At 27.9% G+C, this 27,769-nt stretch overlaps 2 protein-coding genes across 4 annotated transcripts; both read right to left on the bottom strand.

Moving 5' to 3' along the window:
* Window positions 1-1,975: 1,975 nt before the first annotated feature.
* On the bottom strand, window positions 1,976-8,500 carry LOC105366167 (zinc finger protein 62 homolog). 2 transcript variants are annotated; one of them, XM_011504497.1, is made up of 5 exons: window positions 8,004-8,500; window positions 7,279-7,422; window positions 6,854-6,925; window positions 4,811-6,781; window positions 1,976-4,250 (listed from the first exon to the last, which is right to left on the bottom strand). In XM_011504497.1, the coding sequence occupies exons 1-5, from the start codon at window positions 8,145-8,147 to the stop codon at window positions 2,607-2,609; spliced, it is 3,975 nt and encodes a 1,324-aa protein (XP_011502799.1). In that variant the 5' UTR covers window positions 8,148-8,500; the 3' UTR covers window positions 1,976-2,606. The 2 variants fall into 2 exon arrangements, with proteins under 2 accessions (XP_011502799.1, XP_011502801.1); XM_011504499.1 differs by having other exon boundaries at window positions 4,823-6,781.
* A 2,176-nt stretch (window positions 8,501-10,676) lies between these two features.
* LOC105366166 (ras-related protein Rab-37) lies at window positions 10,677-16,661 on the bottom strand. Of its 2 annotated transcripts, XM_011504496.1 has the most exons (6): window positions 16,295-16,661; window positions 15,374-15,484; window positions 15,012-15,120; window positions 13,445-13,555; window positions 11,539-11,680; window positions 10,677-10,944 (listed from the first exon to the last, which is right to left on the bottom strand). In XM_011504496.1, exons 1-6 carry the CDS (start codon window positions 16,499-16,501, stop codon window positions 10,821-10,823), a joined length of 804 nt encoding a protein of 267 aa, XP_011502798.1. In that variant the 5' UTR covers window positions 16,502-16,661; the 3' UTR covers window positions 10,677-10,820. The 2 variants fall into 2 exon arrangements, with proteins under 2 accessions (XP_011502798.1, XP_011502797.1); XM_011504495.1 differs by lacking the exon at window positions 15,374-15,484.
* Between the last annotated feature and the right edge of the window lie 11,108 nt (window positions 16,662-27,769).

Here is a 27,769-nt window from a genome sequence, read left to right as displayed (position 1 = left end):
GATAATAAAAATTTATGTAAAAAGCAACTGTACTACATTTAAACTTTTTGAATATTCCAATACTAGCTTACATTGGTTATTACGCGGTGTAAATATTAAATAATTTGAATTATATCGTTCGTTAAAAAAAATACCTCGATAAATTTCGTAATGCAGACAAAGTCCAAACATATTGTATCTATAATCTTTTATTATCTATAATGCAATGAAATACCCTATGTAATAAAATTTGTTATCTTTTTCCCCAATATTTATATACAGACATAAAAACAGAAATATTACTGTTGAAAAACATAAGTAAAATAATAAATGATACAATACTCATGCAGTATGCAGTTATTAAATTATAATTGAAAGAAGTGTACTACTACAGTAAAATTATATTCGAGATTTATTATTGACATTATATCCATACTTAGTAATATGAGATAGAGATTGAATTTAATAAGTAATGGATTATTTCTTTAATAAGCGATTAAAATATATGTAAATGCAAGCGTTTATCGGTAATTACAAATGAAAAACAATATTATATTTCTATTTCGTATACTTAACAACTGATTAGTGAGAGATTGAAGTTTATCTGTCCTATTGAAAAAAATAAAACAAAATATAATAAAAAAATGAATACATATGAAATTAATAACTATGTATATCTTTATACATGTGTATAATAGTCTATAATTTTTCATATTGTACGAAATTTTTAAGTTTATATTAAAATGTTTTGTGCATTCTTATGAAATATATATGATTACCATTTATTTACTCCTTTTATCCAAATCCTATTGTATTATGTACTGTTTAGTTAATTAATATAATTTGTTATATTAAACACTTATTTTGGTATTAAACAATTATTTTATAATTTTGATTGTTCAAAAAAGTTTAAATAAAAAATTCTATTCTAGATGGAATAAATTAAAGCTTACGTCACAAAAAATATTTTTATTGTGTACTTTTTTATTTCTTCATTAAACGTTACATCTTATAAAATGTAATGCGAACTTTAAAAAGATCAAAGCTAAAGATGGGTCACATTTTATTCGAACAAAAAAATCCTTATTCCTCGCTGACTACAGTGCTATAGTTTATTTATTTATTATATATTAAAATTACTATTGATACATCGACCTAATGATAATATTATAAATCAATGATTTTAATTTATATTATAAATTAGTTTACAATTCTTAAGTAATTATTAAATGTAATTGACAGCACTGAAATCTTTGAGGAATTCATTTTGTTTTCATTAATATAATTTGTAATAAATAAAAATTATTTTAGTTAACAATGTCTTTCAGACATTATTGTAGATTTAATACAGGAAATCTCATAATTTTTATTTTGAATGCTTAAAACGTTTATAAATTTTAACCTTTATATATATTAAATAACTATGTTACATAAATTAATACTAAGTGAATAAATATTGATTCACTTGGTTGTAAAATATATACATACATACATACACACACACACACACACACATATATATATATATATATATATATATATATATATATATATATATACACACAAACATACACACGTGTATGCTGTCGTGTTTGTGTTATGTATGTATCCATGTGCATTCGTATTTTTATTTATATATATTTTTCTACTTATAAAGACATTTAATTTATAATTTTATCAACAATTAATCTGCGAATAAGATCTGAAAGACATCGAATAACAAAAGGATTTTTAACCAACATTCATGCGATTTCTCCTTCGATACGTCATAAAAGTATGTACGTATATATTAAATGAGACGCACTTGTGAATTATCTTAAAGAAATACCTCAGATTTAATTATAAAATTGTTGCATAATGAATGTCTTTTTACGTTCTATGTACAAATTTTTGCAGCATTGATCTCGCACTGTTTGGAACGTAATATTCAGGCTGATAACGCTTGAATTTTTAATATTTTGCAAAAAGTTAAATTTTTATTTATAATTTTATTTTTCTTCAAAAAATATATCATCACATGAAAGATATTTAAAATAAACTCAAATCAATTATTCATAATTGCTGTTATAATTAGTTTGTAAGTTTTACACTTCACATAATTCTTTTTTTCCATTAAATAAGCGAAGAAAAATAAAATAAAATAATAATAATACAGCATAATGTACAAGGAAAACTGCGAAATCCATGAAGATGAAACTCACGTGTGCTTGTAAAGTAAAATCAGAATTAAAATTAACGGTAAAGTTCATTTAAACAATTGTTCGTAAATACAAACTCGTCAAACTTATTCTTAATATAATAAACTTACTCTAAACCTTAGTTTCGTATAGTTAATCAAGACATATGACGTATAAGTTTCTCTTTGAATCTTTTTAACTTTTAATTTTTTTAAATATTTTTTTCCTTTTTTTCATTTTGATCTCTTTTTAATAATATTGACAAAGTAAATTTAATTTAATTTCTACATTATGAATATAAGCATTGTACTCTTCAATTAAAAGCTTCGTAATTCTACTTCACAAGCTGGCACATTTATCCTCCATGAATCTAGCGCAACGTGTGTATGTCGTGTAGGTGGTCTTTTTTCTTTCTACAAATTTCAATTGGAAGATATCACCTTGCCTCTCCTATGATTTCTCATGGAACTTAAGGTAGTGAATCTTTAGGGCTCTCAAATTGGGATACTTGATCTTGCATTTTGGACAAGCAGTGCTCTGGCAGTTCTTCACATTATAAGTCGTGAGATCGGTCTCCGACCAAAGACTACTTTTGCTCGCACCCGATTGGTAAATTGCTTTGTGCATGGTCATCATGTGCTTAGTCATGGCAGCTCTAGAAAACACATGGCCGTCGCATAAGTGGCAATTGTATATCATGCTCGAGTGCGTTGTTTCATGACTCTTAAGGGAGTGCGCACTGCTGAATACGAGCTTACAGCCGAGCGACCTGCAGGGAAAAGTGGCGCTCTTGGTCTTATGTTTGTGAGCAAAATGCTGCTTAAGGTTTGGTACGCCAGGGAACTGCTTGCCACAGAGATTACAACAGACGAGGCCTTCGGCACTCACCAGGGGCACGCACTCGGCCTGCTGCTGGCTATTAGCCCTGTCTCTACCGCTTGTCGGCAGTTTATGCACGAGCTGCTTATGCTGATAGAGCACGCTCATGTTCGGGAACATAGTCTTGCAGATGAGACAAGTGACCGGCTTCCTCTTAGAGCCATGGCCACCCAATTGGCTCGCTGATGCATACTCCAGACCCGGCTCCCTCTTCACCGCCTGCAACCTCATAGGCTCTGATGGTGGCTGATGTACCAGGGCGGTTGTCGTTATTTTCTTGGAGCCATGCTGATTCTGAATGCGTACGACACTATGATGACAGGGCGAGGCTTTATGTCGTTTAAGGGATGCATCCGTTGAAAAGCTCTTTTGGCAGGAATGACAATAGGGCCGCTTCGTTTGAAGCGACTGGAGATTCATCATTGTCGTTGCAGGGAGGACCTTGTGAAGCTTCTTGTGGCGCAGGTAGAGTTTGCGATTACTGTAATACTTGCCACAAATGTCGCAGTAGAAAGTTTTTGTGGGAGCCTCGAAGCTACTGGTTGTACCACTGGCATTGTTACCGCTAAGGATCGGATTCTGCGAGTGCCATTTCATATGGTTCTCTAGAGACTCCTCATCGGGAAACTTGTTAGTACAAAGCTCGCACTGCAGCTCACTCGTAAAAGACTTTTCGGGTTTGTTGCGAGCGCAATGTACGTCCCAGAGGTGCTTTCTCAGTTCAGCAACGTCCGTAAAACGATCGTCACAGACCTGGCATTGTAGATTCGCGATTGTACCAAGCTGCTTCTGGGTTGGGTTGTTGGGGAAGGACTTGCGTGCCTTGGCAGGTTTCGATGAGCTCGTCATAGTCATTGTGTAGCCCGGACCACTAAGCGTTGTCTCGTCGAGACTCGCGTTCTTGTCCACCTTAAGACGATAGGTCGATCGAAGGTGCCAACCCCGGTGGGTCTTGAGGGATTGTTCCTCGCGGAAAGTTTTGCCGCAGAGATCACACGAGTGGCCCCAAGACGAAATGGTTGAGGTGTGCCGAGAAGATGGAGCGGTAGGTCGCGCTGCGTTCGCTCGCGCACGTTCAAAGTGATTCTCTTTGTGGACATTTTGGCAGTGAATGATGAGATTTCCTTGATAAGCAAAAGTTTTGGGACATTTTGGACATTGCATCAGTGGCTTGCCGGTACTCGAAGATAATTGCGGTGGTGGCGGAGGCGGCGGCTGTAATGGGATTAGTCTTAAATTCGTGCATGTACTAACTAATATTAGTTTAATAGTATTTTTTATTAAAGTGGAATTCAAAAAACACCAGATATGTAGTCTATAAAGCATTAACATATAAAAATAATATTCTATAAAAATTTGTAGACAAATATTTACTACTGTAGCATTAATAGTTAATTTTAATTTAATCTATCTACAATTAATCATTTTACACTTAAAATCAACATTATTATTATTTTTGTTTCTTCATTTTTTATCTCTGTAATGGTGAATTGATGCTATAAAGCACGAGATAACAAAATAAATATGATTTCAAAATCATAGTAGAAAATATTTAAACGAATATGTTTGAAATTAATCAATATCTAACCATTTTTAGTTTATGAATGACCCATGGAATTTTAAAATTATAAGAATGTAAATAAAAAAAAAAGTTAATCACAATATATTTGCATATGTCATTAAAAAGATTCACGATTAATTAAATTGGAATGTAACAATATTTTTAATAGTAATTAATATAACTTATTTAACACGCAAAAAAAAATAAACATCACCATAACCGGTACTTTTTCAAGGTGCTGTTGTTGCTGCGTTGACCCGTGTTCCGTTCTCACATGTTCATTATAAGCTTCGACTGACTTGAATCGCCTTTTGCAATCATCACAACTCCAGCGACGCCTTTGCTTGGAGTGCAAATTTCGTTCGTGTCTCTTTAGATTTGCAAGGTTGGAAAAGTTCTTATTACACTCATAACAGTGATGGAAGCATCCACCAGGATCTGAGGTGGAGGAGTCATTCATCGCGGTCTGTGATCGACTTTGACGTCCATATTCAACGCATGAGCTATTGGCATTTTGTTCACCTGGATCCTCTATTCCGTGGTCCTTCATATGCACTTCAAGAGCTCCCGAACTACTGAACATACTTCGGCAAATAACGCACGAATAGATTTTTACTTTGAGATGAAGGTTTCGATGTTCTGTAAGCTCTATTTTCGTAGCAAAGTCTTCGCCGCAAAGGGCGCAATTGAAGGGCTTGTCATTAACGTCCATTGGATGTATGACTGAATTCAACGGATTCACTGTTATCGAAAACTCGTTATTTGGCTGTTGTTCATTTGATGTTTCCTTAACGTTTTCCTTATCTAAACGGACACGATGCGTCTCATGATGGCTAAGATAATCATCAGGGGTAGTAAATTTTTCGTGACACGTAAAACAAGTAATTTCACGTTTTTTATGATCATGCAATACATGTGTATAGAACTTCTTATACACGAGATACGTCATATTACAATGAATGCATCTATACGAGGTTCTGATGTTCTCAGGTAAAGTAGAACAAAGCTCGCGATGTTTGAACATATTAGGTTTATACCTATAAATCATACCACATAGATCACACATATGATTATGAGCTGGATCACCATTCATATAAGGTCCGGAAACATTAACAATAGGTTTTTTAATTGGTGATGAATCAATTTTAGGAGTTGGTGGAGATGGATTTATTGGTTTCAATTTCGGCGGTGACCTTAAAGGTTGAGCCAATTGTTGGTATTGTTTATCAGCATGTATGGCTAAGTGTGTAAGAAGCTCTTTACGATTATCAAACGGTCGAAGACACATGTTACAGGTGAAATATTTCTCATTACCAACTTTCGGGACTACAAGAGCTATTTTCATAGCACATTCAAACGAGGCCCCACAATGAAGTTTATACATGGATCTATCGGAAAATTCGGTAAGACAAGCAATGCAAGTGAATGGTCTTAAATCGGGCATGTGCTGACGAATATGATTCAAAGTATGTCTGCGGTCGAAAAAGGTTTGTTTACAAGAATAACAAGAAAAAGTCTTTAACTGACTAATGATAGTCTTTTGCACTGGTATTAGAGGATCAGTTTTTATCATCTTCTCAAATTCCAAATCTTCACTATTAATTTCATTTTGTGTATCTGTAATAGGTTCTGTATTCTCTGTGTGAAAAGACAGTTTTGATTTTTGTTTCTTCATTGATGGTTGATTTGGAGGTTTCATAAAATCTACAGATAAATTATTAACAATTCCATGGTATCTAGACATGTGTTGAGTATAAGAGTACTTAGAATGTAAATAAATTTTACAGTGAACACACTTTTTCTTAAATAATCGAATACCCCTGTAATGAGTATGCGGACCACGTCGCATTCTCTTTTTCGTTCCAAACCTCCTGGTACTAAATTTTTGAGTTGAATCAGCCTCCATGATTCTATCATTATTACCTGTATTGGCCACTACTGCCATTGGATTAATTAAAAGTTCTCCACTATTAACAGATTCAACATCTACATTACAGTCATCTTCGTCTTCTGTATCTACAGGTTCACTTTTAATTTGAATCATTACAGTATGATCTTTGTCTATTTTTTCATTCATTTTTAGAATTTCATCTGGTGATCCCTGAATAATCTTATTTATAATTGGTATAATATTACTTTCACTATCAACATCCATATTCTTATCATTTAACACAGCATGATGATTCTATAAAAATAATAATAATCTCAGATAAAATAAGTAAAATTTAATATAATAGATTGTTTTTAAATATCTTACTGCATTTGTAATATGTGGATTGTCATCTGGAAATTCTACATCTACTGGTTCTTCTTTTACAGTCACAACTGGCTAAAAATGAAATAAAAATACATTCAATTTAAAATTGACATAATAATGTATCAGAAAAATTATGTGTATGTATATTGAATAAGTAAGAGAAAACGAAGGGAAGGAGAGTGGGACGGATGGAAGGAGGGAGAGAAAAAGAGAGAGAGAATGAGAACAAATAAAAAATTACAAACTTATTTTGTTACAATTGTATCAATTTATAAGTTCAATTTAGTTACAACAAACTAAATTTCCAAGAAAACTTGCTAATGTATTTGAACATTTTTATAAGTTTTAATATAATTTATAGAAAGAAGTTTAATTTCAATATAGAGAAGTAAATATATATAAATAAGTTAGTTTGCTAAACTTACTTGAACAGTTGTACTTTGTTTTGCAAACCATTGTTGAAGTTTCTCCTGCGACTGCAGGCAAATATCCTTGTAAGAATACCATTGGTTTATATTTTTTATACAATTTGTACATACTAAAGTTGATAGTTTATCATGGGATGAAATCTGTAAAAGAATTAAAACTATGTTTATTGAACTATATAAGTTATCATGACAATTTTTTTGGAATTCAAAATGAATTGAAGACTAAATTATTCAATTGTTAATTCTTAGAAACGAAACGATAAAATCTATATAATTCTCAATCACTACCATGTAGACAGTAGTATCAATACATTATTTGTTTCAGTCATTGGCTAATTCCTACACTTAGCTTATTTTCTTTTAATTAAATGCTGCAATATTAGAAAATCACAATTGACAATTATAAACAATTCTAAGCCATATATGCAGGAACATATAAAGAAATTAAATATTTTACATAAAATAATATGAGACGATAGCCAAAAGCATTGTTGATAAAATAATAAGTAATTATGTCGTATTTTGATAAATCTAATATAAAAATAATTGATAAATGGCATTTATAATTTTGTAACAAATTCGGCATTTTCCTGCGTAACCTCTTTCTTCGGGAACCTAACCTTAAAGTTCATCGGAACAGCGTACATTCGCAGCATCTAATCTTTCGAAGCGTTAAGGATCAGAAACGATCAGCCAACCCTTCAAAACTTCATAATACAAACCTGTATTGACAAACAGGCGCGAATTTTTTCGACGAAGGGCACAGATACGTGCGGCACGCCAAAAATCGAGGACCTCGTTTGCTCGGTAGTAAGACACAATCTGCAGGCATTTTCCAAGCCGCTGATCTCTACAACGTCGTCCATTCTCGTGCCGCAAACAGGCTAAAACCAAGGACGCCGGGCAGACGCTACTGCGGCTGAAAGTTTTGCGGGACAGGCACAGCGGTGTTTTGTCGTTCAAGATATGTCGACGACATTTGTAAATGGTACACATCCACACCACCAACACACGATTAGCGTGTACAATATTACAAGTGCAAACAGTAGGCCACGGGCAGTCCAATGTTCTAACTGTTCCTTGGGACTTCTCGATGCAGTCGTCGTCATTGTTTTCTGAGTAATCCCTATGAGTACGGCCAACACTACGGACTACGAACTGTTTACGAAATATGTGCCGCGCATGCGCCACAACTATTTACCCCACTAACACGCTCCAAGTTGAATTTTCGTCCTCTTAACGCGATTATACGGTCTTTGAAAATAACAAACTAGATTATCTGAAAACTCTTTACCGATAATTAATATGGCTTATTAATAACAGAAAATAAATCTATTGCTAAAACATATCAACTGACAAACTGTTCAGCTAGTTATGAAAAATAATATTTGGACTAACTAAAATGTGTAAATATAAAGTAAATAAACAGATTTTGTTAATTGAAATATTGTAATTACAATTATATAGAATCATAAAGATTAATAATAATTGGAAATAAAGTTTTATTTCTTCTAAAATATAATTTTCAAAATCTTTGCACATCAAGTTTAATGAAACAGAAAATGAAAGAATTATTAAACTTCATGCTAGTGAATTTCAGAATGTATTATAATAAAACACAGCATTACATTGATTCAATTAGTTTTATTAAATTATTTTTATAATATTTATATTATTAGAGTGTTATATTATTTAAACAACTTAAAATGATGTAAGAGAAATTAATAAATATATTTTGGGCATCAATATTTATTTTAAAATATTATTGTATTTAAAATACACAGGATATATTTATGTATATGATATAAAACTTATTTTGATTAATTTTAAAATTAATGAATTAATTTAAAACTGGAAAATAATTCAAATTTAGAAAACACTCCTAACTTCAATACAGACATAAAGTAAACTTCGTTTTATAAATGTTTCATACAAATTATAATTTCATTTAATAATATTTATTTTTTAGTGAATTAAAATTTACTTTATAATTCTACACAATTAAAAATTTGATTTCCAAACAGTTTTTAGTGTAATTGTTTGAATAACCAATACCAGTTGATGTATACATTTAAAAAAGTAAATAATGATATTATATTCACTAATTGGTGTTTATTATAATTAATAATTATTATTTTAGAAACACTTTAAAAAAAAAAGAAAAGTAAAAAGAGAATCCGTCACAATTTAATATTTATATAAAACAAATTACTAAATAATTACGAAGATGTTAATTTATTATATAATCTGTACATCATAACGATAATTATCCGACCTAAGTAACTATAATAGAAATATTTTTTAAATATATTGAAATATATAATATTCATATAGTATTGATATTTTACTATATTTTTATTTTTTTTCTCAACAATTTCTTAGATAAATAATATAATACAATGTAAATAATCATAATAATAAAAATTGCTTAAAACATATATTATATATTTTTAATTAATCGCTTGTCATTATCATCTGACAAAGTTTAGTAACATTATTCATAAAAAGGCTCTTATAAGCTATAATTTTGATAACTTTATATTTTAAACTTTATAGATTTTACACTTAAGAAAACTATTTAGTTTTAGCTTTATAAACATTGTAATAACATTCCAATAAAATCTATTTATATTTATACTTTGAACGCATCTTATAAATCGACAAACAATAGATAATAACTACATTTCAATTTATATATATATATATTTAAATAAAATATTTATCATAATAAAATGGTTTCACAATTAGTAACATAACAATAAAAATGTATATAAATTAATATAAATGAATATTAAATTGTACTTTTTTAATATATAAACAAATAATAGAAGCAACTGTAAACTATTGAGACCAAGTTTCTTAACCTTCTAGAAATTATAAAAATGTATTTACATATAATTTACCAATTATGAAATACTTATTTATAAAATAATTGAAAATAGTTTTTACCAGTTTGAATTTTTAACAAATATTGGCTATATTGCATTTGCACCATTGTTGTAGATATCTAAAATATTAATGGTGAAAACTTAAAATCATCTTTTCTTCTCTAATAATAACTTTATATGTATATAGATATATCATTATAAATTCAATATTTTGTACTTCATTTCACATGAATATTATTAATAAAAGAAATATCTTATTTACTTTCCTTAGATATTTGACCTAAATTACTTGTCATTGAATTTTAATTGTTATGATGGTACACACGTGAGTGGAAATGCGTATATATATATATATATATACGTACACAGTCAAACACGCACACATTAATACATATATTTACTAATTATATTTGGTAACGTTAAAAAACAAAATGTAAATTATATTAATGCATAATACATTTTTATATATTTCTTTATTTTTTCTTGTCAAATATTAATAGTATTACAATTTGGCGCGCAAAACTCATACCAGGAGATAAACATGGCCAATGTTTTCCGGTTCATGTTATTCCATCATTCCAGCCGTTTAATTAATGAAGGCGCCTGCCCATAGTGACGATGGTAATTAATACCGGATTTCTGAATCAACGCTTAAGTTGTTAAGCAATTGGTTGCCAAACAAGAATTTCGGTGTGATTGGTGCTGACCAAGATATTCTTGTACGTTGAACTTCGATTCATCCGAATACTCTTTTTTTGTTCTGGCTTTTAGTTCCCTAGAAATAACGTTCCAATTATTATAAATCTCGGGAGTTTCAAATCTAATGTAAATCAATGAATCATTTACTTATGTTATTCAATTTCTTATGTAATTGACATTATTATTTCAACATACTTATAGTATGTCAATTAAATTATTCAATAGAATTATAAATAAAAGAGAAGAGATGAATGGATAGCACATATTAGACAGATACTTTGAAGCTTAATGAAAACAAGTCTAAAGTGAAAAAATCATATAATTTACAACTTACAAAAATTGCATGTTTCAGAAATTATCATTTAATTTAAATAGCTGCTTCTTGATATAGTGTAGAATATTATTTACACATATAAAACTTAATAGTTAATTTAATATTCATTCAAACTACTACCTTAATAAACAATTTATATTTATAAGTCTTGTGGTATTATGTTGCTGAAAATGCATTCAATTAAAGAAACAATGCTAATTTTTAAGTGAAAATTTTTTTCATCTAATACCAGTAATATTTATTATTTGTTAATATTCGTTACGAATATTCATGATAAGTATACTATTCAGATAAGAAATTCTTAACAAGTTCTAATCACTCGGCGTAAATACTCACCTGGCAACCGCATGAAAAGCTAATTCAACATTGAGGCCAGTCTTGGCTGAGGTTTCCATAAAGGGCACCTTGTACTCATTTGCTAATCGCTGTCCATCTTCTCGTCTCACTACACGTTCCGCACCGCAATCACACTTGTTACCTGCAATTATATTGTATCTTGAAGATTACATTCGAATAACAAAATATCAAAGTAAAGGAAGAAAAATCGCCCTATCCTATCTATATTAATTCGGCCAGGTTCAAAGAAAATATTCAAGTTATTGTACTTAGGAAAAATATAAAAATTTAAAAGTAAAATTCTACGTACATTATTTATTATATACATAAGTTGCATTGACAAACCTTGCATTTTTACTATAATTTACTACACAATGTTATATTTTAACTTGATATGCAATAATATACTATCAAATTATTATCATAAATTTATACTCATATAATATATTTATAAAGTAATTAGATGAAGTTATTTTAATATTAAAAAGCTTATAAATTATAAGCATTATATATTTCAAATATATTACAAACTACATACATTTGAAATGTTTAAATAAACAACTTATTATTTTTCAATAATTACTTTTTGATAAATCTAATTTATTGTAACAAAAAAGAAATAAATTCTTCCTTCTATATTATAATCAAAGTTTCTCAATGATAAAAAGTATAATTCTATTAGAAGTTGATACACAAATATGAGAGTAGAAAAACTTTTCAGAAATTGCATTGTAGCGGAAAAAGTTATAGATTTTCAGCTGGCTTATTTAATTGTTCAAAAAATTAGTTTTATATAACATTTTAAATTTTATTTTTAAAATAAAAAGAAAGTAATAAATCCGTGTAACAGAATATGTGTTATTAAATTTGATGATTGATATATATTTTGCAACCACATTTGGTATTGCTAATCGATTTGAAATTTGTATAATTTAAATCTTTCTTAAAAAGTTTCTGTCCATTTTTTAAATTTCTTTTTGACAACTTTTACATAATTAAATTTTATTTTAAATTTTCAAAAGTAAACTGTCAAAGATCTTTTGTTTCCATAATAAATTTCAGTGATGAGTTATAAACTTCCTATAAACTTGTTCATATAGTTTTTAATAATTATAGATTATAATATCATACATAAATTTATGATACATTTTTTATTTTTATTTTAAATATTTAAGATTTTTTGGCTATATATTACGTTTACAGATTAAAATATAAAATTTATACCAGACAATTATTCTTGTTTCTATGGTGTAATCATCAAATGCATGAAATATATACAAATTAATTTGCAGAAGAAGTAGTCATCTAAATTACAATCTTAATTACACAACTTAATATCAATCATAAATGAAATCCAATCATTCATTTCTATTTTTCTTTTCGAACGTACGATAAATTTTCGATCATTCTTATTTACAATATTTGACATCATTTGAAAACAATAACTTAACATATATTTAATAACAAAATTATTTAATTTTTTTCAAATTATAATCCTACTAATAATAGTGAAACATTAAGGAACATTAATAATACAACATTAACATTAATAAATAATTAAAATATTTTTATATATTTAGATTTTGGCTTAATATCATTACATGTTTTTTGACGCCCAACAGTTTATTGATTGAAAAATATTAAAACAGTAAAGCGCATATATATATATATATATACGAAATAAATTAAAACAGTTCACCTTGATAATGAGTGAGAAAGCCAATAAGGGTATGTAATACATTTAAATAAATTTCTCGCGAATGTTGCGATATTATTATGCATTTCCATTGGATTAGGTGGGCCGAGCTTCCTCTCGCATTCCTAGGCAACGCCGAAAGCAACGCCGTGTCAGGCCTTCAGGCCACTCTACCCGATGGCGGACAGGTATTTTTAACGCGAAACTCACCCAGCAGCATAATCACGACGTCATCTTGGGCGTATTCACGAATCTCGCCTAGCCAGGCCCTGATGTTGTCGTAGCTCTGCTTGTTCGTCACGTCGTACAGCAGCAGCAGCGCTGGAACGGGAGGAAACGAGTCGTAAGGCGTGATCGCTCTCATTGATTATTCGACGCATCTCGCGCTGTACTCTCCGAGAAGTGCAAAGGCCAGCATTAGCATAATAAAGTATGGTACAGGTCTGTAACTCATTATTGATATGCGTATGCCGTGTGCGTGATTAATCCTCGGGTACTAATCGCGCGGCCAAAAGGTTTCGTGAAAATGTCTGCTAACGTTGGCCTGCCTTTCGATCGGAAAATGAGAGCACGACTTTTGAATTGCTTGGATCGCAATGATTTAACAAAATTACGTGTACATTAGGATATAATAGAGAAAAACAATGTAAAATCATTGACCCTTCAACGACAATAACTACCTATGACGATACCAACAAATTTTTCAAAATTAACAGACTCTTAGCTTTAAACGAAATCTGTAAATCATTACAAATATTCTAATTGATAAATAAAATTTTAAATTTAAATATATAAATATACTTAAATAATATTATTTCTTCTACTATATTAAACTCAATTTTATCATTTTATGTATTTTAATTGAATATATTCACAATTAAAATTATAGAATTTTATAATATTATTATTGTAAATTGGATGTTTAGAGAATGGATTTACTATTGAATAAACTTTTGTAGATATTCATTCTTACTGTTTTACAATAAATATGAATTTTATGTATTAACTATTATTAATAATAACCATTGTTCATAATCAATTTATAAAAGATACTTAGACTTTAAACTAAAATTGCATTTAGTATTTACGTTAAAAACCATAATTCTTATAAAACAAAATGAAATACAACACTATTGCCGATAAATAGACTATCCAATTTCACAAAATGATTATTGTTTTTATGCAATAATTTGTTTAATTTGTACTTTAAAATAAATATTCTTCATGATATAATTTTACCTTAAATTAAATCGAGGTACTAAATATAATTTCTCACGTTATTAACATAATAATTTAATTATTAAATAATTATCTAACTAATGTTCCTATATATTTTTTAGTGTAAATAATTAATTATGTTATTTTAGTATTCTGAATATTTTAAACTCGACTAACGAATCTAAAATGTATATCTCTAGATACACATCATCCAATGAGCTTTATTAAAATTCAAAATAAAGATATGTTAATACAGCTATATTAATCACTATGAATTTTACAATTAATGCAAGTCTATTGGATAAGCGAATGAATACAAATAAATTAAGCTAATTTAATTATCAAAATTCTGACTTTTATGAATTTTAATACGTTTTGAAAATAATTTAGTTCAAAGTAAAAGTACTTTTACAGTGGAATTCAAAATTTATTTACATTCAAATCTTATATTTGGTCTTCATATATTAAAAAGAAATCTGATTTTTATACTCCAAAGGTAATGTAGTAAGATATAAGAAAAAAATTATTTTTTATAAAGTTAAAGATCATAAACTATTACCATGTGCATCCCGGTAGTAAGCATGCGTTACGCTTCGAAATCTTTCTTGTCCAGCAGTGTCCCATATTTGAAGCTTGACATGAGAATCGTCAACAGTAACCATTTTATTCTATAAAAATAAAAAACAGCGCATTAAGTATTATTGAAAACAGCGTTAAGCGTTGAGTGTGTTTTCTATGATCATTGTTGGCGATAAAGTATTTAGGGTTCTGGGTCGACAATTAATAATTTGAATAAATATATTATTTAGCAGATTTATTAAAATTATTTTCAGTAATAATAAATAGATATTCTTTTATTATTTTTTACATCGTGCGTAGATTTCATAGATTTAATATTATAAAACGTTAAGAAAGAATCACCCGAAAATCGATGCCAACTGTTGTAATATAGTTTCCATATAGAAACTGACCGTCACGAAATCTTGTAAGAATGCAGGTTTTTCCTACTCCGCTATCACCCAACAGCATCACCTGTGCATTCATGATAATTAATAATAATTAAACTTTCAAATATAGAAAACGATGGCCTGCGCAGCAACTTACATTTATGAAAAATAATAATATTTAGAACCGGTTTAAATCTATTGAAAACAGCCAAAGAAATATGTTCATCAGTAAGTGCATGCTCTTAAAAGATATTAGTAAAGAAGTGGAATTGTCAAGTACTTTAATATATAATAAGTTTATAAGTGACTGTGCAAGAGTTTAGAGTGATTATTATACTACGCCAAGCCATCTCTAAATATAAAAATCAAAAGGATAAATTGAAATAGTTTAAACAATTAAAATTTTAAGCAAAACATTAAAAAACGAAACAAGCATTTAAAATAAATCAAATTAATTATTATAAATTTTTGTAATTATAAAGTCAGCAAATAAAAAAAAATTTTGTATTAATTCTTCAATGAACAGTTTAAAATTACCTTATTCTAAACATTTTGCTCTGAATAAATAACAGTGTTTCGGATGTACTGCTTATGATAAAACGTGTAATGATTAAAGGTATGATAAAGTAAGTATTATTACAAACAATACAAAGTTTGTAAGAATTGGCATGGGAAAATCCGAAATTTCAAATCGCGGCACATTGCAGCTATGAGGATGGAGCGTATGCTAAGGTAAGACGAGCCGTGAAAAGATGTGCACAGTAGCTGGTACAACAAAAAGAAAGAAAAAAATCTAAGGCCAAGAAGTTGTTCGTTGAAAAGAACGTTTGATAAAAAGTATCCGGCCGGCAGCCGCAGCTGCCAAGTAAGTCAATGAGCTCGGGAGAGGCGACACCTTGCAGTGAAGGTCACAGTGCTCGGGTGTGGCCTGCGCGGAGAATAAGCTGTCGTTCGAGGACTGGCGGTGTGAGTGGTGGGGGTTACCGGGCCCAGGCGACGGGGCCTTGCTGTTGGCGGCGGTAGGGAGCCAATCGAAGGCCCGGTGCATGGGCCCCTGCTGTTGCTTGGCGGCGCGCGCCGCCACGACCTCCTGCCCTTTCATGAAATCCTGCTCTCAGGAGCACCAATTTGCTCTTCTTCTTCTCGGCCACTCCTCGACCACCGCCTAGGATCTCCCTGGGTCGCTGCTGGTGCCTTGTGCCTCCGCAATACTAGCAGGGCCCTTGTGTGCTCGTTCACGTGGTGGGCCCACGTTAATACCCCGGCGAACGATGCCGGGCACGAACGAGGTCAGTCAACCTCCGTCGACGTCACGCCAAGCCGAGATGGAGGCAATGTATGCCGTTGGTGCTGCTACGTGCGCCTGGCCGAAGCAGGTCCGTAATTACCATTTACGGAGCCCGATTTTTCAACTACACCTTATAGTCGAATCCCGCGCTTATTTACACACTTCATCGCGCTTCCTTTTGCTCCTTTCAATCTTCTCCTTTCAGTTTTTTCTTTTTTCTTTTAATTTACTCGACAAACCTAAGTCTTCACGCTCAGCTTTATTTACTAGATACTCTTCCTCAACTTAACTGAAAGAGTGCTAATCTTACTTTTTTATAACTATTGGTTAGAATATTTTAGACCGTTGATAAAATAAAAACCGGTTTTTTCAATGATTATAGCGATAAATTTATTATGAAGAGTATTATTATAAAGAGTTATATTTATTATAAAGAGTTTATTATAATAAATCGTGCTTTTAAAATATTTAAATATATTTTAAACTATTATTAGGTGTATGTTTGTAGTACTGAATTTCATTGTTCCGATCGAAGCTGAATTTGATTTATTTTACTTATTTATTTAATAAAAAATATATGCAGCATTCTTTGGTTGGATTTTACCTTACTTTTTCAATACTATTGAAATCCCTATTTCTTATTATTACAATTATTAAAATATTAACTAAATATTATCTAGGACGATAATTAATATTTTATATTTCGCATATTAAAAAAATTGTAAGTAAGGTATAGTATAAGTTCGTTTGTATTTGAATAATTCCAATTTAATTATTATACAATAAAATATTTTAATAATACAAAGGAGATAATAATACGATATTATGAGGCTAATTTCAAAATATGTTTAAATTCAAAAATATCGCCTAGATTAAACTTTTTTATTTTACTGATAAATAAATTACATAATGAATTAATGAATTACGAATTGTTTTAACTGCTCTTGAAAATACAATTTTTAATTTGTTTTATTTCTACTCTTAATTTAAAAATTAATGAAGACTGATTAAAAATCCAAAGTAACATATCTATTTAATCCTACTTGCACAACTAAAATTGACACTAGTACTTTCATCCTTATATATTTGTAATTATAAAATTAAATTATATGTGACTAATTAATATGTGCTTAAAATAATAATTAAATTTGTTTGATTACAATTTATATGCATTATATAAATGCTGCAATATTTCAATAAATAATAAATATATTTTCCTAATGTTTATACCGTTCCATGTATTAAAAGAAAGATACTAAAATTCACTATTTTTGATTACAGTATAAAGTATTTTCATAAAGAGTGTAAATAATTATATGCTAAGTAATGTTTCTCTTAAACTTGCATTTTCATATACTTATGATGATATTAATTAACTGTTTAATTTTCGATTTCTTTATTCCGAATGCACTCAGATTAACAAACTTTATATACTGGCAGCTACTTTCTACTACTTTAATTTTCGTGGAAACTAATGTGTAAAATTTTAATAAAATTACCCTTTGAATTTTTATGTGCATTTCGCAGGAATTAATTTACTGCTTTAGAATATTTTATAATTTATTAAATATAATATAATTTATAGTTTCGAATGCTAGAGATCCAGTAAATAATAACACATTTTTTTATTCGATTAACTTATCATTCCTTATTGTTGAATTAAGTAATCGATGGTTTCCATAATTTTTTATCTTTATTATACAATCTTATGCAAGTTTACATAATAGTTTTCATAATATTGTTAATTTTCAAACATGGAATGAAACAAATATTGTTTAAAAAATTGTATATTCCCATAAATGAAACTAATGGAAAATAATTTCTTGTAAACACGCTTGATCATCAACTATATATATAATTTTATATTAAATTATTTTATATTTACCTACTACCTACCTAGCTACAAGTTTATATACGAATGTTATTGATACATGTCTCTTTTTCGTGTATTGAATATCCAACAAAAAATTGTTTGAATTGTGAAAGTTTCGCTTCTACATACAATTAGAAAAATGTACGTTAATAATTAAATTATTCATGTTTAGAGGTCAAAATTTACATCAAGTAATTCATGTCTATTTATTAAAAAAATAGCAGTTGTCAAAGATTCATTGCACAAATAGTATCACGAAAATATAGATGTATGTTCTTTTCACATTCAAAGCAATAATACTAGAAAAGCAGCAAATGGCAAAAATCAAACTAAAGCAAAAACTGAACGAAGGAAGAGACAGAAAAATTATGTGCCAGGTATAAGCAATATGAAACTCTTGAATTTATTAGAACTCCGTACAATATTTGTCAAACATATTACAAGTATACAAAATGATCCTACAAGTGTTACATTGAAAAATTATTATTTTATGCTGTTAATTGCTATTGCATCCAAATCGTAAATTATTTTTATTCGATAAAAGATGCCAGATTTAAATATTGTTAGTGATGTTAATTTTGTAATATATAATACCAAAGTAAGGTAATACTCAGCAATAATGAATCTTCATAATGTGAATTTAATAGTAAACAAATATTTTATATTAAATGTGTTTAAAATATACACTACATATAAAGCCATATTTATTATCTGACAGTTCTTTATGCAATTTGTTAAGTTATATTAAAAAAAATAAAGAAATTAGAAAACTTTATCAACAATTTAAAGCATTTCTGAACATATTGATCAATATATTTTCATTTAGATTGTTACCATCATATGAAAATTAATGCGCATTCTGGTATCTTATTTTTGTAATAATTGTTCTCTCTGTAAATGCTGAATTTGGAACATTTAATTGATAAGAGTATAAATCACAAATGTATATCAATCTGCACTCGAAGAAATACTTGTATTGATTAACAATTATTGTAGGTTGAAAATATTAATAATCCACGATATAAAAAAATTTTTTTCCTTGAAATGTTTAATTTTTATTCTAACGTTATAGTAAAATATTCAATATACAATTATTATATTATTATAGACACATGATGATTAATTTTGTTTTATCATAGATTTTATTTAATTATAATATAATCACGACATTTTAAAGAAATCTTCTAAAATATTATTCGAAATCAAATATATAAAGTATCTAAACTTATTTAAAACCATTCAAACTCTAATTATTGCGTAAGAGTTATCAATAAATCTTCTTCATATTCAATTTATTTATTTCTCGTTGTAAGTCAAAAATAACACAGGCTACGGTATGTCTCTATCAATAAGTTGCCACAATTTTACCGGAAGTCTTTATTATTTTTGGCCTACATAATAGTTCAGTATTTTTATTAATAATGAAAATTATTATGTAGAAATATTTAATATTAAAACTGATTTATTTTCTCTCAATATACATAATTAATAAATGATATACTATTCTATTATATAATGATATATTATGGTATTTCAATACAACTCATAACGATAAAAGTAATTTATGACATGATAGTATTTATATTATCTACGGTTAAAACATCTATTAGTTACATTATATCTATAGATTTTAATAATCCATATTAAAACCATCAATCTTATATTTAGATATTTTACTGACAAAATTAGCAAAAATTGTTTAATTAGCAAAAACTGTAAGTAAGATAGTTTAAGTAATAATACTGCATTATTAATATAGAATTTATAAATTAAATATTAAATTTATTTTTCAAACATTAACTGATGAATTTATAATAAAATAAATAAAAATTCAATAACTATGTTTAAGTCAATTCTTTTTATTACGAAATATGTTGGAGGTTTTAATTATATTGAAGAATAGTACAAAGTTGTTATAAATATGGAAATATTTATTTATTATTTTTAGAGTTATCAATGCATTTAAAAGATTATAATCTACAATAAAAATGTGGGTATTATGTATAAACATATATTGATTATTTATATACATGTATAATATATTAAAGTTTCTGGAATATATTATTTTTAAGTAATCCGATTATTTTAAAAATTATTTTTTATAAAATATGATGTAAAAAAAGTTATAACTTAAAATTTATTTTTAAAATTACGTGAATTAGTATTTATACTTCATATTTAAAATTTAAAATTTTAAATTCCTATTCTTATTGGGTAAAACCAGAATAATTTATTTATAATTTGTATATTATATAATTTTGTATATAATCATTTATATTTTAGTGAATTTTTTATTAAAGTCTGTATATTATATACACAGTAAAAATAAAATAAATATTTCTCTTATTTATTAGTAATTATAATATATTTTATAGTATATATGTATAAGAAAGAATATAAAAAACTCTTTTTATACTATTTAATATCTATAATTCAGATTGATTATGAAGTTCACACATGTTGTATTATAAAAACTAAATAGATTTGAGAAATTAAGAAAACAAAATGAGTTAAAATATTGTTTTAATAAATTTAAAGAAGTAATATATGTTTTTAATTATAATCTATCATAATAGTTACAACAGTATCACACAAAAGTGATTATTGAAAAAGCAATTATTATAGGAATTAGTGAAATTGAGTGTGTACCCACATCCGAATAAAAATAAAAAGTCTTTAATTGTAATTTTTAAAAATGTTTTTTCAAACTACCTTGTAGAAAGAAATTTTCAATAATATAATAACTAGTAAATACGTTAGAAAATTCAGGAATATTTCTTAAATCTCATCAGCGAATTTGTTTAAATTTTTCCGCGTTTTTAATTTCAGATACTTATATTTCTTAAAGGAGAGATTTTTCATATCGTAATTTTGTAAATGCAATTAAAATTTTATTATGCATAAAAACTATTCATTTACTATTTATAACATTTCGAGTTTTATTTGAATGCGAAAACAAAAAAAAGTAGTATGTTAAAAAGTTTAAAATGGTTTATTTGATTGGAGTATTTACTGATAGTGGTATTTTATTGAAAATTTGTATTTATTTAGACAATATATAAGTAGAATTATTTTTCAATTTTTTGGAGTAAAAAAATATTTCATTTATTCTTTGTTCACAAACATGGATTTTCGATATGATTTATATATTTCAAATACATATATATTTACGTGAAGATAATATGTTAAAATAAAATATAATATTATAATAATACATACTTCATAATTTAATTCTATGAAATAAAACAGTGAGTTTTAAAATAATGAAACTAAAATAGCGAAGCAACTGTTAATATAGTATACATTATTTTTATTTTACAGTCAATTTCAATATCAAATGATTTTAATGTATTTCAGTTGATTAAAATATAAACATTTGTACCCTAAATACAATGATATGGTACTTTTTCCTTTCTAGCAATTAATTTACCTATTTATTTTATATTATCTTTTACAAAGATGTTTTTCAAATATAAAAAGTGTGAAAAGCTTTAATTTTTCATTAAGTATTCATTGAATATTTTCAAATGCTCTTCATCATTTATGTAAGATTATTTAATAATACTTTAGAATTAAGTCTACTATTAATTTTTTTTTTTTTTTTTTTGAAAAGTGTAATATAATCAATATTTGGTATTTTGTCTGGGCTCCCGCAAGTATTTTGTTTGATGATTTTTATCGATTGTTTAGTAATGCTATGTTTGTTACTATCGACTAATTTGGTAAGATTAGCATATTACAATATTACTTTCCAATGTAAAATATAATGCATTAAAATATTCGTAAATTATGTACGTTTGTATATGTACATAATAAAACGACAATCAATAAATGAATGAAGGCAAAGTACTTGAAATGGACGTTATAAAATAATTTCTTTATTCTTTTGATAATTTTGTAAAGTGTAAACCATCTATGCAGATACGATAAGAACAATAACGAGAAAAAGATTATATCAAATGCGTTTAATCAAAATCGACTTATCAATTGCACAGTCATTTGGCGTGATGATAAAAAGAATAATGACGCGCCATTGAAAGCTCTAAAGATCTCCTTCACACTCCTTTGAAAAATCCACAAAAATAAATGTCACGGCCGTGTTGTGCGATCAATCTTCGTGCAGTCGTTTAATATACGTATTCACACGCATCCCACTTTTTGTCCTTTTTCCTCCAGCGGGACACTATAAAAAAGTTAATGGTCTCTCTACCAGAAGAACGGCCCGTCGGCAGCCTGCCCACTCTTTCGGGGGCCCACCCACGTTATTGAGAGAAAAAATTTTAACGATAGGATCTGAGGGCGAGAGAGTGGGACCCGACTGGTGGCGCCGTAAGCGACCGAAACGCTAACGTATCATCGTCCGTTCCATGCTCTCTTCGTTCTTTGTGCCGGGGCACTGACACCATCTTGTCACGTGACTCGCTCCTAACAGCCATGCCTGCGGAGACTGTCGACGGTCGAGAAGTGTCGTCGTCGAGGCCTTCGAAACCTGTGTTCCTTCACGCTCGACGTCGATTCCGCGAGTCGAATGTGTTATCTTTTTAGTGCAGTGGCGTTTGTCTGCATTCAACGATGCTCTCTCTCATTCCACTTTTGACAGTCGAATGGAACTTTTGTATTCTGATAGTAAGCCGACGATTGATTTTGAGTTTTTGAACAAAAACTTCTAGAAAACCGATTTAATGTGTATTATGATCGGAATATGACTTCGAATGGGAGAAAAATAAAAATAAAACAGAAAATGAGTAGGACATATGGTAAATAGAGGCTTTATATACTTGAATAATTACTGAATACTTCAATAAATTCTGGAATAATTATGTATGAAAAGAAATACTTGATTCGTCTAGGAGCAAAATAATATTTAGATTACGCTTATTCTAATTAAAATATGCTATGGACTCTATAAGACAGTCGGATTTTATAGACATACATAAACATATAGAAGACAGAGATTAAACAGTGTCCTATTTGTCACAAGCTCGTATACGTATTCAATGTTATAAATTTGTTCGAGCAACGTTTCGTTATTAAAATTAATGAGTTTGTCATACACAATCGAGGAAACAGTATCAATAATAGTTTATATTTGCTTTAACAACTAGAATGACTAGAATTATAACATTTAACAACTAGAAACTAGAATTATGAGCATTAATGTACAGTTATTAATGTATAATTCTCAATTTTAGAAGTGTCGACATGACTAAATTATTAAGATTACGAAAATTCAAATTTAATTCTTCAAATATAATTTTATTTGTAGATAGAGTTGTTAAATTATAAAATATTCTACTTTTTTAATCGATGTGTTGATATCATAAAGAATTGAATGGTATATCATAATAAAATAAAATACTCAGACAAAAAGTGCACTATGGTAAAACATGAAATACATAATCATACAATTATTTTTACTAATAAATAAAATTTATGAAAATAAAAAATTGTATTAATTCATAATCGTCACTTTAGTATTTACATTTTCTAATATTAATATAGTTAATACGTTAATTATTTACTCAATCATTAATATACACATATGATTTTTTATGAATTTCATTTCACTATTAGAAGACAGATACTATATATCATAATTGTTAGATGAAATATATTATTTTCCATTTTTATTCATAGAAAAAATGGGAAAATACATAAGTTTTGTTAAGATTTTATAATACGCTCTAAAAAAATTTGTTCGTAAATTATAAAACAAATATTTGATTGAAGTCATATTTAAAATAATATTCTTTGTTCATATAGTATCTATGTGTACATATAGCACCTTTTATTCTAGAAAATTTAAACATGTTTTCAAATGCAACTTAACATATTATTATTATACCATTATTTTAAATGATAAATTTTGTATTCACCGCTCACAAATTTGGCCTCTATCACACGGATTATCGTAATTATAAATACGTATTCATATATATTGCTAATATTGCAATGAAATCATCTTATTATTGATCGAGGCATCTTTGTATATTTTTAAGCAACAAATGTTATGGTAAAACGAATATTTTTTTCATTCACTAACCAGACTGCGACAATGAGAATCTAAGTGTCGCGCTAGGGTTCGGAGTTCGCACTTGCATGACTTTCTACATGAACGACTTACGGGACATCCAAGCCTGGTTACGCAAACAACGAGGCGAAAGGAAGAAATGCGCCGAAATGGCGGTCGAGCAAAAGCTTCGCGTAAGCACGCCGAGCATGAGTTGAACGCCCTGTGACTCGCCGGAGGTTTTTGTCCTCCTTACATAAAGACATCCGGTTATACGTGAGCGCGACTACTGGTATTGCTACTACTGCCGCGGACCGCAGAGGAAAAAGAATGATTTTCGCTCGGAAAGTTATGTGTTTGCACTCGGCTCCGCTCCAAAGATTCTTTTACAGACTTTCTAATCGAAAAGAGAAAAGTCCAGCGCACACTAATTGACGCCAAGCGTGCCAATTGAAATCGGGATGTTTCTGTATCTGGACTATATTCCGATAAGGCTAATTGCAGTCAATGCTAATTATTTATAAATCCAAATTTACAAAAACATCATTCAATTTCTTTATCGGAAGACTCAAGGAATTTAAGTATACGTACCATATAAAAAGCAGTGTAAACTTTCCAAGCAGACGTATTTCCTTCTAGTCTTTTTAATTATTATAAAAAACAAAATTAATTATTAAACATTATTTAAAATTATTCGATTAAAAAATATTTTAATTTTTATCAATATTAAGTACTATCGTAAATCAAATATAATTTATATTCCATTCATCAAATTAACATATGAATTATGAATTATATAAAATTGAAAAAGATAATTTAATAAAATATGTGGATAATAGATAATCTTATACAGCCACTATATAAATTTTAGTCCGTTCTTGGTGAAAATGGTAATAAAATTTTCAAATGAATTATGAATATAAAATTTTATCATATTGTATTAATTTTATTCGTAAAATATTAACATTTATATAAATGGCATATTAAATTACTCATTTTCACATTGCAGTATTTTAAATTATCTGCATGTCTTATTAATATTTTAATATACAATTTATATTACAATATATTACAAGTAATATAAAATTTTTCTTGTCATTCTTTCTTTATAGCAGACCTTCATTATTTTCATTTCAATAATTATATATTTCATTTATACCTGTAAATTAATTCTAAGACCGCGAATAAACTAGTACAAAATAATTCTGGACAAAATTCATTAATACAATTTTAAGTACTATATAAAAAATTAACCCATTTTACATAAAATCAAACATCAGTATATATGTATTTTTAGAAACACGTCGTCATAGCGGTAAATATATATTTGTTCAAATATATTAATGATTGCTGAAGCTATGAACAATATTCTAACGTACGCATCCAATTATCGATAAACGTTTAACATAATATTCCAGCCAGGAATTTTATTGACTCACTTACAACTTCTTTAGTCTTGTACTTCTAAAATAAATGGCCAAGAAGTAATGTAGATTAGAGTCGTAATTATTATATTTTTTAAAATTATTATCGTTCAAATCCTTTTATATGAAAAATTGTTCAAAATTAAAAAGCACTTTTCAAAATAACTCATTTAGAGACATTTCCAAGAGGAAATTTGTGAATGTACATTTGATTATTGTATTAATTAAAATGCATTATTAATTAATTTTATGTACAAACTAATTTAATTTTGAAGATTGTAAAATGGAACATCATAAAATCATAAACTTGCTAATTGTGTTTGGTAATTTGATTAAATCATATTATTTTACAAATTTTTTTCTACACATATTACAATTTATTAATATACATTTTAATTTTGTTTAATTTTTAATTTATTTTTTAGTATGTCTAGGGCCAATTTTTATAAATGCTCTATAATGAGCTCTAAATTGAATTCCAAAATTAATTACTTAAATAACATATATATTTATGTATTTATTAATATTAATAACATTAATGTTATTAAATCGTTGTAACTTATCTTGTTTTAAATATTAGTTTCAAACTCAGATGACACTATAATAAATTTTAATTTGATATGTTTATCATATTTATAAAATTTGCGATCATTTTTATATATTAATATGTGTTTAAACTACTTAATTAAAAAATGGCTTATTTACCTTTTATGCGTTATTTATGCGTTAAATTTATTATACAGTTGTTAACATTAGACAATTAAACTAATATGGATCTCGCTATTCTTTTTGAATACAATTCTTTTTAACATTAAGCGGGCTGAAAATTAACCCTTATTAAATCGATGGCATATTTTCACACATAACATTAGTTTAAAATTATACAATTCTAACACAGAAAATTAATAACTACCCAATGTTATAATTATTTGTATATTGCTTAATGCAATATTGCTTAATTTTATAATTATTTGTATATTGCTTAATACGATATTGCTTAATTTTATAGCGTGATGTTTATGTAGGAGCTATTAAGTTATTTTTAATATTAAACTTCGGTTATTGTATATAAGTTATATTTAATAATAAGCAATATTTTATAAAATGCTTGATATATATACTTTAAAGAAGTGAAATAAATATTGAATTGAAAAATATATTTTAATAAATCTGTAGTTTATAATTAAGTAATTAATAATATATTTTTATTTTATCATAAGACATTGCTTGAAATATTTTGTTAAGGTAATGATATTTTCATCATCATTTCATTAGATTTTTAATATTTTAGTAAAATTCAAATAAATTTCATATAAATTGTTTTATAATATAAACATTCTGGTACCTGCAGAAGTAAAAAAAGGGACAGAAATTAAAAAACAGAAATTCTCATTTTTAAAGACAAGAATAAACATAGTGAAAAACAAAGATCCATCTACGTGTTTATAGTTTATAATTTTTCAAAATTTACGAGAATCTTTCTACTTGCTACTTAAGACAAGAGAACGAAGAAACGCTTTTAAAAATCGTCCTCAGAAGACGAGGTAAAAGGCGCGGTTGTGTAAGAAGACACATGTGTAAAATATTCAGAGCTATCAGTACATACACCACATCATTAGTTACAGTGACCGATTAGTGCTACTAATTAACGCCCTAATTCGACAAGCAACTCGTCCCGTCCTTAATTCATGAAGCATTTATAGATTCTGGTTCAACACCTGCTTTACTTTCTGTAATACACGATTATAATTGTATTGTTCTTGCTTCTAATAGAC

This window comes from Ceratosolen solmsi, unplaced genomic scaffold (genome assembly GCF_000503995.2).
Source record: "Ceratosolen solmsi marchali unplaced genomic scaffold, CerSol_1.0 scaffold148, whole genome shotgun sequence".
Taxonomy (NCBI): Eukaryota; Metazoa; Arthropoda; class Insecta; order Hymenoptera; family Agaonidae; genus Ceratosolen; species Ceratosolen solmsi.
This window is presented reverse-complemented; position numbering and strand designations above follow the sequence as displayed.

What these genes read in the sequence shown, in the direction of transcription:
- LOC105366166 (XM_011504496.1), bottom strand. Translation starts at nt 16,501, where the DNA reads ATGAAAGGGCAGGAGGTCGTGGCGGCGCGCGCCGCCAAGCAACAGCAG. An exon ending in ACTGTGACCTTCACTGCAAG is followed by an intron (nt 15,485 to 16,294) that starts GTGTCGCCTCTC and finishes ATGAATGCACAG; the next exon opens with GTGATGCTGTTGGGTGATAG. An exon ending in CAGTTGGCATCGATTTTCGG is followed by an intron (nt 15,121 to 15,373) that starts GTGATTCTTTCT and finishes TTATTTTTATAG; the next exon opens with AATAAAATGGTTACTGTTGA.
- LOC105366167 (XM_011504497.1), bottom strand. Translation starts at nt 8,147, where the DNA reads ATGGACGACGTTGTAGAGATCAGCGGCTTGGAAAATGCCTGCAGATTG. An exon ending in GCGCCTGTTTGTCAATACAG is followed by an intron (nt 7,423 to 8,003) that starts GTTTGTATTATG and finishes ATTCTTTTACAG; the next exon opens with ATTTCATCCCATGATAAACT. An exon ending in AACAAAGTACAACTGTTCAA is followed by an intron (nt 6,926 to 7,278) that starts GTAAGTTTAGCA and finishes TTTCATTTTTAG; the next exon opens with CCAGTTGTGACTGTAAAAGA.